This window comes from Anomaloglossus baeobatrachus, chromosome 6 (assembly GCF_048569485.1).
Source record: "Anomaloglossus baeobatrachus isolate aAnoBae1 chromosome 6, aAnoBae1.hap1, whole genome shotgun sequence".
In the NCBI taxonomy this organism is placed as follows: Eukaryota; Metazoa; Chordata; class Amphibia; order Anura; family Aromobatidae; genus Anomaloglossus; species Anomaloglossus baeobatrachus.
This window is the reverse complement of record NC_134358.1, coordinates 84057323-84074188: the sequence shown is the minus strand read 5'-3', so window position 1 is coordinate 84074188 and position 16866 is coordinate 84057323. Positions and strand designations below refer to the sequence as shown.

General features: G+C 44.1%; 1 protein-coding gene across 1 annotated transcript in view; it reads left to right on the top strand.

Annotated features, from left to right (window-relative positions):
* VPS13B (vacuolar protein sorting 13 homolog B) overlaps positions 1–16866 on the top strand; it is a 1405890-nt gene that overhangs the window by 611818 nt on the left and 777206 nt on the right. The window contains exon 21 of the mRNA XM_075353076.1: positions 2088–2232. Coding sequence (XP_075209191.1) covers positions 2088–2232 — 145 coding nt within the window. The remainder of the gene's footprint in view (positions 1–2087; positions 2233–16866) is intronic.

The following is a 16866-nucleotide window of genomic DNA, read 5'->3' as shown; positions in this document are numbered from 1 at the left end:
TCAAATACCTTGTGTTGCCAATAGTGCCTGTGAGCGGCGCTATTGCAGTCCGCTCTTCCTTATCACCTGACCTCCAGGCTCCGTGACCTTGGGGATCCGGTGATGTCACGTCAACTTCCTTTTCACCTCACATAACCGCGGCCGGCCCCAGTCTCCGTGAGTCACTGGGCTGTAGGCAGAGTTTCTCCCCTCATCACAGCCCAGCACCTCCCTGCTCACTCCTCGTTTGCTTGTAGAGCGCGCAAGCCAGAGAGATGCTGGGCTGTGATGAGAGGTGATATACCTCCCACAACCCAGTGACTTATGGAGATTGGGGCCGGACGCGGTGATGTCAGGTGAGCAGGAACTTGACGTGACATCACCAGATCCCTGAGGTCACTGTGCCCGGGTGTCAGGCGATGGGGATGACCGGACTGCAATAGCGCCGCTCACAGGCACTATTGGCAACGCAAGGTATTTGAGATAAACCTTGTTTCTTAACATATCATCGTTGGGGCCAATAATAAATATGGGTGAACCACTTCTTTAAATGGCAGCATAAATACTTGCTGTTCCCTGCTAAAGGGTTTGTCCACTTTTTAGATTGATAGCCAATCCTTAGGGGTACTTTGCACACTACAATATCGCAGGTTCGATGTCGGTGGGGTCAAATCAAAAGTGACGCACATCCGGCGTCGCTGTCGATATCGTAGTGTGTAAATCCTTTATGATACGATTAACGAGCGTAAAAGCGCCGTAATCGTATCATCGGTGTAGTGTCCAACATTTCTATAATGTAGCTGCAGCGACGGTACGATGTTCTTCCTCGTTCCTGCGGGAGCACACATCGCTGTGTGAGAAGCCGCAGGAGCGAGGAACATCTCCTACCTGCGTCACCGCGGCTCACGCCGGCTATGCGGAAGGACGGAGGTGGGCTGGATGTTTGCGTCCCGCTCATCTCCGCCCCCCTGCTTCTATTGGCCTCCTGCCGTGGACATCGCTGTGACGCCGCACGACCCGCCCCCTTAGGAAGGAGGCGGTTCGCCGGCCAGATCGACGTCCTAGGGCAGGTGAGTGTATGTGAAGCTGCCATAGCGATAATGTTCCCTACGGCAGCAATCACAAGATATTGCTGCTGGGGCGGGGACTATCACGCTCGGCATCGCAAGCATCGGCTTGCGATGTAGTAGTGTGCAAAGTACCCCTAAGGATAGGTAATCAATGTCTGATCGGCCTTGGTGTGAAACAGTCATCCCCGCTGATCAGCTGTTCTTCCGGTGCAGGCAGACGGAAATGCTGAGTTCAATAGCTGCTCCATCAACTGATAGCAGCAGGGCACTGCACATCCACGTCTTATTGTTTTGAATAGGAGGTGGATGTGCAGTATGCGGCTGCTATCATTTGACTGGGGAGTTCCGGAACTGAGCATTTCGTGGCACGACAATAGCTGACATAGGGGGTGAAGAGTGTTGAACCCCAGTCAATCAGACATTGATGACCAATCTTAATAATAGGCCACCAATGTAAAAGAAGGGGAATCCATTCATACATTAGGCCCTCCCTTTCCCTGCCTCAAAAGAATTTGGTTTCAAGCTATGCCTCCACCTTCTTGATTCGGTGTGCCCTAATGGGGCATATGTGCCATAATTGTTTTAGTTGGTTGTGCTTATTCTGATTTATAAAAATATGCTTAAAGGGGTTGTATATATCAGAAAAGCCTCTGAGCTCATTGGTTTGCTGTAACAATGTCACTTTGATTCTTTTTACATTGAACTGTACATATCAGAAAAAGTTTTCGGAAAGTGGACAATCCCTTTAAATAATGACAGTTTATTGGGAATTTTTTCTGCTACACGGTACCTGAATTTCACAACTACATTTATGTGTGCATCTATTTTGATTCTGCTACAACTAAATTTTTCATTTTGAGAACCCACAAGTAGCAGTCCGGTTGTTGAAGGGCAAAGACAGTGACAGCTGGGGTTTCTGGTTCTTCTCTGGCACGGATCCTGTGAACCTGCTAAACACCTACTTACACCAGTTTTACCTTTCACCTGCCGAATGTACAGCACTGCAGTGTTTATTTTATTCTGCGTTTTCCTCCTCAGCCGCTGGGATCCGCTCCTCTTGCCATGCCACTGTCGAGGAAGAAGGAGGATGAGGTGTCAATTGGCAGCACGCCCTTGGCAAAGCAGGCATCGAATCAGCCGTCTGAGTATGCCAGCAGTCCTGTCAAAACAAAAACGGTAACAGGTATGCTCTCTTCTATAGCTGAGAAAATACATATCGGGAGCTTTTAGTGGGTCAGCTGTGCAAACACGTTCAGGCACCTTTGGGCTTTTCACAAATAGCCCCTGTGTTAGAAATTTAATGTTTCTATAATTAAAAGCCATCCGTTCTTATTATTTCTACAGCTCATGTTCTGCTTTTCTTCTTGTACATTTTTTTTTTAACCTACAACATTACTTCTGTTTCCCTCATTTTTTTTTTAAAGGAGCACATGCTTACGCTCTCGCTCAGTGACAGAATCCTATAGTCACTTATCTGCTCTGTACACATACGGAGAGCAGCAATGTATCATTGGTGAATTCAGGACACTGTGTAATGATATCCTGATGTAGGAAAGGCTCTAGAATCTGCACTGATAATGTAGATCTGCATTTCTGTCCTATCTTATTAGAGGAATCTGCTTCTTTCTCCCCCTGGTCTGATCTTTCTCGATTTCTGAGTAAAATCTGTAGTCAGTGAAGACAGATTTTCGAGGACTGAGATAGGAGATGACACTCTTCTCACAGCCATCCTTCTTTGGGGGGAAGAAGAGGGGAAAGTTGTGGGACCATCATACTGTTTGGAGAGCTGTGTGGGCATATACTGTTTTTTGGGGGGAGTGGGGGGATATCTTACTATGTGGGAGACTGTGATGCTCTTATAAATCCCATACACAAAAAGATGGTCCTCATACTATGTGTGGAGAGAACTGTGAGGGCATCATTTTAAGGGGAACTGTGTGTAGCTTCATGGGCCATCATTCTGTGTTTGTGGAATGTATTCCGGGGCCATCATACTGTATGGTGGAATGTTTTGTGGGAACATCATACTGTATGTGTATTTGCGTGGGGTAATGTACTGTAGGGCTTCATACTATGTGGGAGGTAATTTACTATGGGGGTCATCATTCTGTGTGGAGTGGAATGTACTGTGGGGTGGAATGTACTGTGGGGACATCGAGTGCACAAGATAAGGGTCCAGCTCATTGTGTACATGGTATGTTAATCCAGAGATGCACAATGACTTGTGAAAGTCCAGTTGTAGAAATTTGAACAAAATCCAGCATCACTGGAAAAATTAGCAAAAAAAAAATTGTGAACATATAAAATATATTTTATGTGTGCAACAAAATAAAAAAAGATAAGGGATCATATCCTTTTGCATTCCACAATGCATTGCCTTTTTTTTATCCGGTTGCACATATGAAATAACATTCCTATTTTATTTTATTTTTTTTTTTGGAAGTTTTCCTGGTGATGCTGGATTTTCTTTAAATCTTGACCGCAGTATGGACATCATACTGGTGTTTGTAGGCATATACTATGGGGGCAGCATACTGTATGTGTGGGAAATGTACTTTTGGGGCATAATACTGTGTGGGTGAAAGGACTATGGGGACATCATACCATGTTGGGAATTTATTGACTTTGTGTTAGGAATGTACTATGGGGTTTTTATATTGTGTGTGGGGGACTGTGGGAGAATCATACTGTGTGTGGGTGGGAAAGTACCCTTGAGGCATCATACTGTGTGGGGAAAATGTACTGTGGGTGAATCATATAGCATAGGGGGATGTACTGTGGGGTTTTCATATTGTGTGTGTGGGATAATATACTGTGGAGGCATCATACCTTGTGTGGGAAAATGCACTATAGGGACATCATATCGTGTGTGTGGGCAATGTACTGCGAAGGCATTGTACTGTGTCTGGGGAAATGTACTGTGTGGGCATCATAGGGTGGGGACATCATACTGTGTAGGAGGGGCATGTAGAGTGGGGACGTCATGTTGTGTTGAGGAATATACTTTGTGTACATCATACTCAGTGGTCGTGGGGTCTATAACTGCATGCATTGTTTTGTTTGAGGAGATGTACTGTATGGGCATCATGCTGTGGGGTCATCATATTGTGTATGATGGCTATTGTGATGGCAAATTGTATGGGGGGAATTTAGTGTTTGGATTGTCATTTTGGGGTGTGGGACTTTATATAAACTTTTGTTATGGGCCTTCATTATTTCTGTGTAGACCCCTGGTAAATATTTATTAATCAGTGGTTGTTTAGTCGCCTGTTTACACAGGCAGCCCGTTATTTATGCACACTAAACAATCTCAAATAGATCGTTAAGTGCACATAAGCTGTCATTATTCTTGGTAGTCCCGATTCTCTTTACATTGGATGATGTGCTGCTGAGAATGATCATTCATTGGGTGATCAACATAGCCTTTTTAGACTGAAAGGTTATCATGCAACATCCATTCCTTTCAGGGTATGCTTGTTCACAATAATTGTGTAGTGTAAATTGAGCTTTTGGGTAGATTTACATGCCATAGATTGACCATGCCAAAAATGTACTAAACATGTTAGTTTTTAGGCAGACAGGAAAAAAAAACACAAAAGAAAAAAGGCAGATAGTTTCTAAAAGTGACAACTACCTCCCTGTTGTTTCCGGTGCTGGCACAAAGCAGTCATTGAGTGCTCCTACCGATGATTCAGCTGCTCCACCTCAACAGAACAGCTCTTTTCTTCCGAGTTGCTCTGTTGGCAAGAAGTGACTGTCGGCATAATGCTGATTGACAGCTGTCTTCCTGCAGTTAGGCAGTGGGGAGCCGGCCAGATATCTCCTTTAAAGGAAACCTGTCACCAGTTTTGTGGCCTATAAGCTGCTGCCACCACCAGTGGTCTCTTATATACAGCATTCTAAAATGCTGTATATAAGAGCCCAGGCCGCTGTGTAGAACATCCTTAAACTCACCTAAACAGTCACTGCAGTGGAGTTGGATCAGATGGGCGTCTTCGTTCTCCAGTGTCAGTGCCTCCGGAGGATTTCGGCTATCTTTGTCGACAATTCTTCTGAGACCGGGATGCATGACGCATCCTGCGTCATCCACACTAGCCAGCACTGAGGTCCTCCGTGGGCGCACTTTGATCTGCCCTGAGCAAGAGAGATCAAGGTATTGTAGTGCGCCTGCGCGGAATCGGCGAGTGTGTATGATGTAGGACGCGTCATGCACACAGGCTTCAGAACGAGGACGAAGACGAAAGAGGAGGTGGCGGCACCGGAGAACGGAGACGCCCTTATGACCCAACTCCACCAAAGCGACTGTTTTAGGTAAGTATTATAAAAGGTTTTTTACGTCCTACACAGCGACCTGGGCTCTTATATGCAGCATGTTAGAATACAGTATATAAGAGCCCACTGGTTGTGGCCGCAGCTTATAGGCTCCAAATCTGCTGACAGGTTCCCTTTAACGCCAGGATTCTTTCACTGAAAGTAACACACATCTTGATTACAGTGAGAAAATGAAATGTAAAGTATATTAGGAAGTTATAGTTTTTTTATTTTATTAAGTCTTTAAAGGCAATGTCCATAAGTCATTACCTATCCTATAGATTGGTGATAACTTGCTGATCAGTGGGAGTCGCACTACTTGGCCCTTCACACATAAGAAGAGTATGCTGCTATCAGACTTCATAGCTAAAACCTGCTGCCAAATTTCCTTTAATGTGCATTCACAATAGGTATGCAGTTCTAGAAAGAGTGATTCCTATCACAACAAAAGACCCTGTATTACAACACAGTTTTGAGGATTTTTTCAGCTCTGATGTGAGTGCAGATTTCTGCCCAAGCACTATATCCAAGTGTGAAGAAGACTTGGGTGTTTACATCTCCATCGAAGTCTCGTACATTAATGCAGGATGAGTGTTTCCTGACGGAACACTGTTTAGGAGTCATGATGAGAAGAAATAAATACTCCATTAGACCGGGCCGAGCTCAAATATTTGTTTTACACTAAAAATATTATTCTGTAAACATCAGCTGATCACAGAAAGGAACTAACGATTGGACACGAGTCAGATCTTCCCAGAAGTATTTACATAATTGCAATCTGTCATCTCTGGAGAGCGCCGGGATATTTGCACAAATTATTGAGTTTCCATAAATGTTCACTTACATAATGTGGTTATATTCACATCACAGACTGAAGGTGACCTGGGGGATTAGATCTACTTCATGCAGCACAGAAAGTGTCTTTTATAACTAATATTTGTAAGTATATACGGCTAAAATTCTGGTCCTGAGATCATATTGTGCATGGTCGTCTCAGAGTCAATAGCTGAAATGTAGAGTAAAGGCCGCTTTACACGCTGCGATATCGTGACCGATATCGCTAGCGTGCGTGCGTACCCACCCCCATCGGTTGTGCGACACAAGCAAATTGCTTGCCGTGGCCCACAACATCGCGCGGACCCGTCACACTTCTTACCTGCCTAGCGACGTCACTGTGACCGGCGAACCGCCTCCTTTCTAAGGGGGCGGTTCGTTCAGCGTCACAGCGACGTCACAGCAGCGCCACTGAACCGCCGCCCAATAGAAGCGGAGGGGCGGAGATGAGCGGGACGTTACATCCCGCCCACCTCCTTCCTTCCTCATTGCGGGCGGACGCAGGTAAGGTGAGGTTCCTCGTTCCTGCGGTGTCACACATAGCGATGTGTGCTGCCGCAGCAACGAGGAACTACATCGCTAGCTGCAGCAACAGCGATAATCGAGAATAGGGGGGCATGTCACCGATGAGCGTTTTTGAACGTTTTAGCGACAATTCAAAATCGCTCATAGGTGTCACACGCAACGACATCGCTAAAGCGGCTGGATATGCGTCACAAATTCCGTGACCCCAACGAGATCGCTTGAGCGATGTCGCAGCGTGTAAAGCGGCCTTAAGGCTAAACCTATTAGTTAGAAAGTACCAACAGTGTAAAAAAAAAAGGTTGAAAAGGAGATATGGTGGCCACAACCAATGCTAATAATCTGATATGTAAAGACAACTATTACTAATCACTTTAAAAGCGAAAAGATTAAATAATTCCAGGGTATGAGCATATTTCTTGAAATCAAATTGCCAATTAAATATGTAAAAAAGCAATATACGCAAAGACTAGAACGAATAATAGCATAGAAAATGCACAAGGGTGGAGGAACAGCAAGAAATCTGAAATACATTTTCTTAATATTAGATATGTATTTGATTTGGTAAAATTTAGATTTTTAGGATCAAAGTAGTAACAATGTAGTGGCATGACAAGAATCTACATAACTAGTCATATACAAACCTGAAGATATGATGACCACTCATAGAAGAGCTTATGCAATCAATATGGCAATGTAGTTCTAATCATACGCTAAGTAGTTGCAAGTCACTTTATGTATGAGATAGCCAAGATGATTGTCTATAAAATGAAGGTACTCTCACGATCAAAGGTGGAGTGGATGGTGAGATATGGAGCCTGAAAGTCAAAAAGTCAACAGATTGACGAGAAAAAGGGTAAATCCATTCATAAACCTGCATTAAAGGGTTAATATAATTCTAAAATGTCTTTGAAAGGGTATATTTGGGACTTTAAAAAATAAAAAAAATATGCTGGCGATTTGTCACTGGAGTGACAGGAAAGGGGGGGAGGGACCGGACGGGAGCCCCTACACTAACACTCAGACTAAGCGTACCCTAGGCTATCTCTGAACCCAGAGGTACGCTTAAAGGTAGCAAAGTCTGGGCCCACAGTGTCTCCCTATCTCTTGTCCTTGACCCTGATGGTAGGACCCTCACCACAACCTACCACCCGGGGGAGGGGGCAAATACAGGAGTCAAAACCCCACTGAAATAACTGGCAGACAGGAGTAAAAGCAAAACATACTCACACTTACTACCAACAATACCAACAATAGAGAACAACAAAAGGTGTACAGGGAGGGCTAACACGGAAAGGAGAAAGTAACAAAAACAGGATACCTTCTCACTCACGCATGCCTAAGCAACAGACAGCAGCCGCATCCACGTCCTCACAGCTCCAGGCCTAGCACCAGACTGAACTGAATAACCAGCATCCTCTGATGGGAGCAGAGGGTTTTTATCCAGGCCGGAAGTGGTCATCAGAGAAATCACCTGAGCAGAGTAAATGAGCTTTCTGCTGGCAAGAACTGACATTAACTCTGAGACTGCCAAAAAAAACCCTTATGTTTATTGTGTAAGGCCTCAGATGATAAAAGACCCTGAGCCTGTCACTAATCTCACCAAGAAACGACCATGACATGATACAGCTACTTCTGCTGACGTCGCCACAACACAGCAGCCGCTTCTCATCTGCTCTGCAGATGGGGCGGGACAGCCAACGTCATGCTGATTGACAGCTGACTCCCCAGATAAACAGAGAGGAGTTGGCTGTCATTCAGCATGATGTCGGCTATCAATGAACATGACTTCGGCTGTCCCGCCCCGTCTACATAATAGAGTGGAAAAGAAACCTCCACTCTGTTGATGGAGACATTGTATTGTCGGCAGCAGTGGTCTGTGACGGTGAAGAACGATGTCGGGCAGAACATCCCGGTTGGTAGCAACTACCTGCCTGTGATTGGGCACATTTATTTTTTTTAAGTCCTGGATATACGCTTTAAACCCCCTGATTTGTGGAATACATTTGCTATTGCGTGATTGACGTATCATTTCCACATACCATCATTAAAAGAATAATAATCTAAGGCAAAATCGCAGGCTGCCTCAAGTGGGTCTCATATGTCGATCCACTTATCTAGTAAATCTTGACATTATTTCATCATAGCTCATGAATCCTGCGGATTAGTAGAACTGTTATTTTGCATCAAAATTCCGGAAGGAAGGAAAGTTTTGTGCCTCTAAAATTAGCACCATATGCAGTGGTGTTTATGTAGCTTTTAGCCTGTGACACCTAGTATTTCATCTGTAATGACATCTGATGCATGGGGCCGGTGAGCTTACGTATAGTCAGCTCTATATAAACAGTTAATGTGTAATTTTTATCTTTGTGGGGTTTAGAATGATCACTTAATCCCATTACATATTTTATAATCACCGCGCCGCCTGAAAGGATATAGTTATATTTTCATAATGTTTCATAAGAAATATCTATTCTTGTGTAAATAAAGGAAATCCACTCACCACAACATGCAAGACGTAGCTTGAACTACGCAGACTATATATGTATGTGGGTATATATATATATATATATCATGAGATTCTAACAGAACGAGTGAATTTGACTCCAAAATGATGCAAAAAAACTAACATTATTTAAGTGGTTTTTTTTTTTACATTTGGCTATCTTAGGAGGATATCTGTTTGCAGGTAACTATTACTGTGCAGAATTATTAGGCAACTTAAAAAAAAATCCCATCTCACTTGTTTATTTTCACCAGGCAAACCAATATAACTGCACAAAATGTAAAAATAAACATTTCTGACATGCAAAAACAAAACCCCCAAAAATTAGTGACCAGTATAGCCACCTTTCTTTATGATGACACTCAGCAGCCTACCATCTATAGATTCTGTTAGTTGCTTGATCTGTTTATGATCAATATTGTGTGCAGCAGCCACCACAGCCTCCCAGACACTGTTCTGAGAGGTGTACTGTTTTCCCTCCTTGTAGATCTCACATTTTGAGGTACCACAGGTTCTCTATGGGGTTCAGATCAGGTGAACAAGGGGGCCATGTCATTATATTTTCATTTTTTAGACATTTACTGGCCAGCCACGCTGTGGAGTAGTTGGATGCATGAGATGGAGCATTGTCCTGCATGAAAATCATGTTTTTCTTGAATGATCCGACTTCTTCCCGTACCACTGCTTGAAGAAGTTGTCTTCCAGAAACTGGCAGTAGGTCTGAGAGTTGACCTTCACTCCATCCTCAATCCGAAAAGGTCCCACAAGTTCATCTTTGATGATACCAGCCCATACCAGTACCCCACCTCCACCTTGCTGGCGTCTGAGTCGGAGTGGAGCTCTCTGCCCTTTACTGATCTAGCCTCTGGCCCATCCATCTGGCCCATCAAGAGTCACTCTCATTTCATCAGTCCATGAAACCTTTGAAAAATCAGTCTTAAGATATTTCTTGGCCCAGTCTTGATGTTTTATGTTTCTTGTTCAAAGGTGGTCGTTTTTCAGCCTTTCCTACCTTGGCCATGTCCCTGAGTATGGCACACCTTGTGCTTTTTGATACTCCAGTAATGTTGCAGCTCTGAAATGTGGCCAAACTGGTGGCAAATGGCATCTTGGCAGCTGCACGCTTGATTTTCCTCAATTCATGGGCAGTTATTTTGTGCTTTTTTTGCCCAACACGCTTCTTGCGACCCTGTTGGCTACTTGCCCATGAAACGCTTGATTGTTCTGTGATCACACTTCAAACGTATGGCAACTCCAAGACTGCTGCATCCCTCTGCAAGACATCTCACAATTTTGGACTTTTCAGAGCCCGTCATATCTCTCTTCTGACCCATTTTGCCAAAGGAAAGGAAGTTGCCTAATAATTAAGGACACCTTATATAGGGTGTTGATGTCATTACTCCTCACCCCTCCTCATTACAGAGATGCACATCACCTGATTTACTTAATTGGTAGTTGGGTCTCAAGCCTATACAGCTTGTAGTAGTAGGACAACATGTATAAAAAGTATCATGTGATCAAAATACTGATTTGGTTAATAATTCTGCACACAGTGTAGGTAACGTTTGGCTTTGGTGTTTAAGTAACTAGTCCAAGAGGATAATTCCACCCTACTCTCCTCCTCTTGAGTGACAAGTCTCTCCCTATGTGTGTGTTTAGCAATACTCACATGGATTGGTGCAGGATAATATCACCAGGGACAAGCTTCTTTGGTTCAGATGGTGTCAAGCGTGTATGTTGGCAACCAGGTGAGGAGTACAAAGACAAGTGTCCTGCCTACATGGCATGGTGATAGCAGTGTCATGGTTTGCGGCTGCTTGAGTGCTGCTGGGTGCGGGAAGCTACAGCCCATTGAGGGAAACATCCCAACATGTACTGTGACATACTGAAATGGAGCATGATCCCCTTCCTTCGGAAAACTGGGCCACAATGCAGTATTCAAACATATCAACCCTAAACACATCTCCAAGACGACCACAGCCTTGGCCAATCATGTCTCCAGACCTAAACTCTATTGAGCATCTGTGGGGCCTTCTCAAATAGAAGGTGGAGGAGCACAAGGTCTCTAACATCCATCAGCTCTGTGATGTCATCATGGTTAATGGAAGAGGATACAGCGGGTCATGTGAATCTGTAGTGAACTCCGCGCCCAAGAGTTAAGCCAGTGCTTGAAAATAATGGTGGCCACACAAACTATTGTCACTTGGTGTGCAATTTGGCCATTTTCACTTAGGGGTGTACTCACTTTTGTTCCCAGCAGATTAGACATTAATGGCTGTGTGTTGTTACTTAGAGGGAACCAAAATTTACCCTGTTATACAATCTGCACACTGACTTCTGTACATTGACGGAGGGGTCCGAACACCAATCAATGTTTGGTGTGACCACCATTTGCTTCACGCAGTGCAGCACACCTCCTTTGCAGAGTTGATCAGGTTGTGGATTGTGTCTTGTGGAATATTGGTCCTCTCCAATTGCTGTGCGAAGTTGCAGGATATTGACAAGATCCTGAACACGCTGTTGTCTACACCGATTCAGAGCATCTCATGGGTGACATGTCCGGTGAGTATGCCGGCCGTGGAAGGACTGGCATTTTTTCAGCTTCCAGGAATTGTGCACAGATCCTTGCAACATGAGGCTGTGCTATATCATGCTGCAAGCTGAGGTGATGGTTGTGGGTGAATGGCATAACAATGGATCACATCACGGTATCTTTGTGCATTCAAAATGGCATCAATAATATGCATCTGTGTTTGTTGTCCATAACATACGCCTGCCAGTAATATAACCTCACCGCCACCATGGGCCACTCAATTCACAACGCTGACCTCAGCAAAACCCGCAGTCTACCATCTACCCTGTACAGTGGAAACAAGAATTCATCCATGAAGAGAAGACCTCTCCAACATGCCAGACACCATTGAATGTGAGTATTTGCCCAGTCAGATCATTTATGACAATGAACTGCAGTCAGGTGGAGACACCGATGAGGATGATGAGCAGCAGATGAGCTTCCCTGAGATGATTTCAGACAGTTTGTGCAGAAATTCTTTGGTCGTGCCATCTGATTGTTGCAGCAGCTGTCCGGATGGCCGGTCTCTGACGATCTTGGAGGTGAATCTGCTGGATGTGGAGGTCCTGGGCTGCTGTGGTTACATGTGGTCTGCGGTTGTGACGCTGGTAGGATTTTCTGCCAAAATCTCTGAAATGCCTTTGGAGACGGCTTATGGTAGAAAAATGAACATTCAATTCACGAACAAGAGCTCTGGTGGACATTCCTGCAGTCAGCATGCCAACTGCTCCCTCTCTCAAAACTTGCAACTTTTGTGGCATTGTGCTGTGTGGTACAACTGAGATAAGAGAAAAAAGACAGGATTAATGGTGCGCAACCAATCTAATACCGATACAGGGATGAAAAAAATTGAAGTAGAAATAGTGGTTTTAATAGTAATTGAATAAAATAATAACAACAGGGGAGTTACCATCACTGAGAGATAACGCACCCCATTCACCAGCCTCCAATGTCAGACATCAGCACAGGACGACAACTACATCTTTCTGCCTGGCTCCACATGCTGCTCAACAGTGTTGTGCCTGCAGTGCAACCTGTTTAGGTGAGTTTGATCACTCCTCCCTTCTTTGTCCTCATAGTGCAAAATGTTTTTCACAGAAGCGCCCTCTTGTGTTTTTTTTTTCTTTGAGTGATAAAACTTTGCAAATTTTAGAGGGTCCTTTTATTGTGGCCAGCCTTAGGGGTACTTCACACACAGCGAGATCGCTGCTGAGATCGCTGCTGAGTCACGGTTTTTGTGACGCAGCAGTGACCTCATTAGCGATCTCGCTGTGTGTGACACTGAGCAGCGATCTGGCCCCTGCTGTGAGATCGCTGCTCGTTACACACAGTGCTGGTTCGTTTTTTTATTGTTGCTCTCCCGCTGTTAAGCACACATCGCTGTGTGTGACAGCGAGAGAGCAACAATCGTGAATGTGCAGGGAGCAGGAGCCGGCATCTGACAGCCTGCGGTAAGCTGTAACCAGGGTAAACATCGGGTAACCAAGGTGGTTACCCGATATTTACCTTCGTTACCAGCCTCCGCAGCTCTCACACTGCCAGTGCCGGCTCCTGCTCCCTGCACACGCTAAGCTAAGCGGTGTGCACTGGTAACTAAGGTAAACATCGGGTAACCATACCCGATGTTTACCTTAGTTACCAGTGTCCGCAGCTTCCAGACGCCGGCTCCGTGCAAGTGCAGCGTCGCTTGCACGTCGCTGCTGGCTGGGGGCTGGTCACTGGTCGCTGGTGAGATCTGCCTGTTTGACAGCTCACCAGCGACCATGTAGCGACGCAGCAGCGATCCTGACCAGGTCAGATCGCTGGTGGGATCGCTGCTGCGTCGCTAAAGTGTGACGGTACCCTTAGGCACACCTGTGCAATAATCATTCTGTCTAATCAGCGTCTTGATATGCCACACCTGTCAGGTGGAATGATTATCTTGGCAAAGGTGAAGTGCTCACTAAGGCCGGTTTCACACTTGCGTTGTTTTGACGGGAACGGGTTCCGTCTCAAATGTACAGTTCATTTATTTACAGTGGAAGCGCGACACCATGCTATTGTGTGCTTCATACACTACCCGCATGTGTCCACATGGTGTCGTGCTTCCACTGTAAATAAATTAACTGTACTACATTTGTGACTGAACCCGTTCCCATCAAAACAACGCAAGTGTGAAACCGGCCTAACACAGATTTAGACAAATTCCTGATCAATATTTTAGAGAAAAAGGTCTTTTGTATTCATAGAAAAAGTCTTAGGCGGTGTGCCCAAGATTAGTGTTTGCAGCGTTTTGGACATAGCCTTTTTTCGCTGCTTACACAACGTTGCGGTGTACAGTACAAACACAGTGGATGGGATTTATAGAAATCCCATGCCGACTGTGCGTGTACGGCCCGCAGAGAAAACTGACATGCAGGGCGGCATTTCCGAGAGGCAGCATATCAATTTTTTGCTGTGGTGTCGGAAGCGTCCTCCGTAGAGAGAACACAAATGAGAGACTGCAGCACCCTGAACCCTGATAGTGGGCACGAGCAGCTGCAGTCTCCTGCGGAGGAGACTCGCGGCCCCGCAGGTCAGGACCTGCCGTGTGCAAGACGCAGCAGCTCCTGATCGTGGTCACGTACCCTTAGATCTTTGTTTTTCGCTTTCATTTTTCATGAGCTGAATTTAAAGTGTTGCATTTTTGTTCAGTGTACGTTGTAATACACAAATTCATGTAGTCTGTAGATTTCTTTTCTTTGTCTCCAAGCTGTAAGTGTTCAGAATTCACCTCAACCATACACCAGAAATACACATAACTTTTGGGCAGGAATGAGCCGTTATTTGTATTAAATTACCCGTGTTTTTCTAATCCTGTGCAACCCTATTAATAGACGTGATTGACCGCTAAAGGATTCACAATTCCGAATTCTTTGCCTTAGTGTGTATGCACTAAGTGGCTCTGAAAGTAGTAATACTTCCTTTTTCTTCCTTGTTTTATTCCAAGGTTAACAAATGCTTTTGTTTTCTTTGGATTGTTCATTTGGACTGAAGTGTCATGATTTAGCAGTTATTTTTAGTAGTGAGGGAAATCAGCTCACTCCTCACTTGCACAAAGCAGAGGTGCGAGTCTCCACAACAAACGGCTGTGGAATAAATCTGCACCCCGGCTCTCTGGGAAATTTTACAACAATTTTCATGCAGCATAGTGTTCTCTCACTGTAAGCATCACACAGATCATAATGTACACCCCACTGCCAGTAATAAGGCTGTAAATTCCACTGGGGGTATCTGGTGATATCATAAACCACAGCAACAAAATGCTGAACGATTTAATAATGTCACCGGAACTCTTAGATGGAATTACAGCATGGCTTTTTACACGGCATTTGGGTGTACTTTATTTACTGCAATACATGGTAACCAAAAATAACACACACCAATTTGTGCTTCCTGGGATCTGTTGGCAGCTATAAATGCAATGACTTTGAATGAGATATTGTGAAAGAAATTACAATGCTGGACCTGGGTCTGTGTGCTTCATCAAAGACCCTTACTCATTAAAGCACCGGTTTGTAATACACCATTTGAACATCTGCATGGAGGCTGATCCGGTCTCAAGCTGGTCTGTGCTGGAGCAAGTGGCTATAGTAATTCAGTCTTTTGCCGTTATTTAAGTATGTGTGCACATGACGTCTTTTTCACGCAGATTCCGTCTGGAACCCGTCACAAAAACTGCAAAAAGAAAAAAAAAATGAACATATGCACTGCAGTGTCAAATGACTTGCTGTGCATGCGTTCTGTCTTTTGTCACTTATTTTAACTTCTTCAGTCTTTGAAAATTGTTAATCCATTCTTCTGCTGCCACTATGTTGCACATGGAATTGAAAACAAATGAAAAAACAATACTGGCAGCAAAGCCAACACAACGGATCTCCATAGATAGTAATGCAAGAAAAGACTCTTTAAGGCAGTGTTTCTCAGCTCCAGTCCTCAAGACCCACCAACAGATCATGTTTTCAGGTTTTCCTCAATCCGTCTTTCAGGATTTCCTTATTGTTGCACAGGTAATGGAATTATTCCCTGTCTAATATGAGGAAAACCTAAAAACATGATCTGCTGGTAGGTCTTGAGGACTGGAGTTGAGAAATACTGCTTTAGGGAAACCACCGCCGGTATTGCCTTAAAGTATCTTTTGCTTCAAAAACTGTTCGGGTACGCTTGTGTCTGGCAGACATCGTGTACACATGCTCTTACCACGCAGAAAAGGGTTTGAGCTTACATTTTCTCAATATTTCAAAATATAAGAAGTATTCTAGAGATCCCAGAAGCAGGTAATAAGGCAAACCTAGAGCTTCTTCATTAGAGCTTAGTTGTATGAACTTGTGTCCATGAAGTCCCACAATCTCAGGAAACTACTGATACCCAGACCATCTCTGTCACTTTGGGTCCTTTGGGCAACAAAACAGTCACGGAGACAAGGCTTCCATTTGAAATAGAAATTATGCTAAAATGAGCAAAACCTTAGATAACCAATAGACTTAAAGGAAACCTGTCAGGTGCAATATGCACCCAGAGCCACGAGCAGTTCTGGGTGTATATTGCTAATCCCTGCCTAACTGTCCCTGTATATAGTAGCATAGATAATTTCTAAAGATAGGCAAGAAAAAAAAAAAACAGCCAGCACCAAAATTCTCAAGAATAAAAACTTTTCTTTATTTCTTCATTTAAAAAAAAGTGTGCAAAAGTGGAATAAAAAACATCGCGTACCCTTACATGTTTCAGACCTCACATGGTCCTTAGTCATAGGCCTATGGCCAAGGACTCTGTGAGGTCTGAAACATGTTGGGGTATGATATGTTTTTTATTCCACTTTTGCACACTTTTCTTTATTTCTTCATTTATTTCTTCATTTAAAAAAAAAAAAAAAGTTTTTCTTGAGAATTTTGGTGCTGGCTGTTTTTCCTTTTTTTCTTGCCATTGTCCGGATGTGATCTCCGCTTTCAGGCCGTGCATCAGTGGAGCTGTGGTCAAACTAAGGGGTAGGCTGAATTCAATTTTTTTCTTTTAATTTCTAAAGATCTTTCATTATTTACTAATGAGCGCAGGGA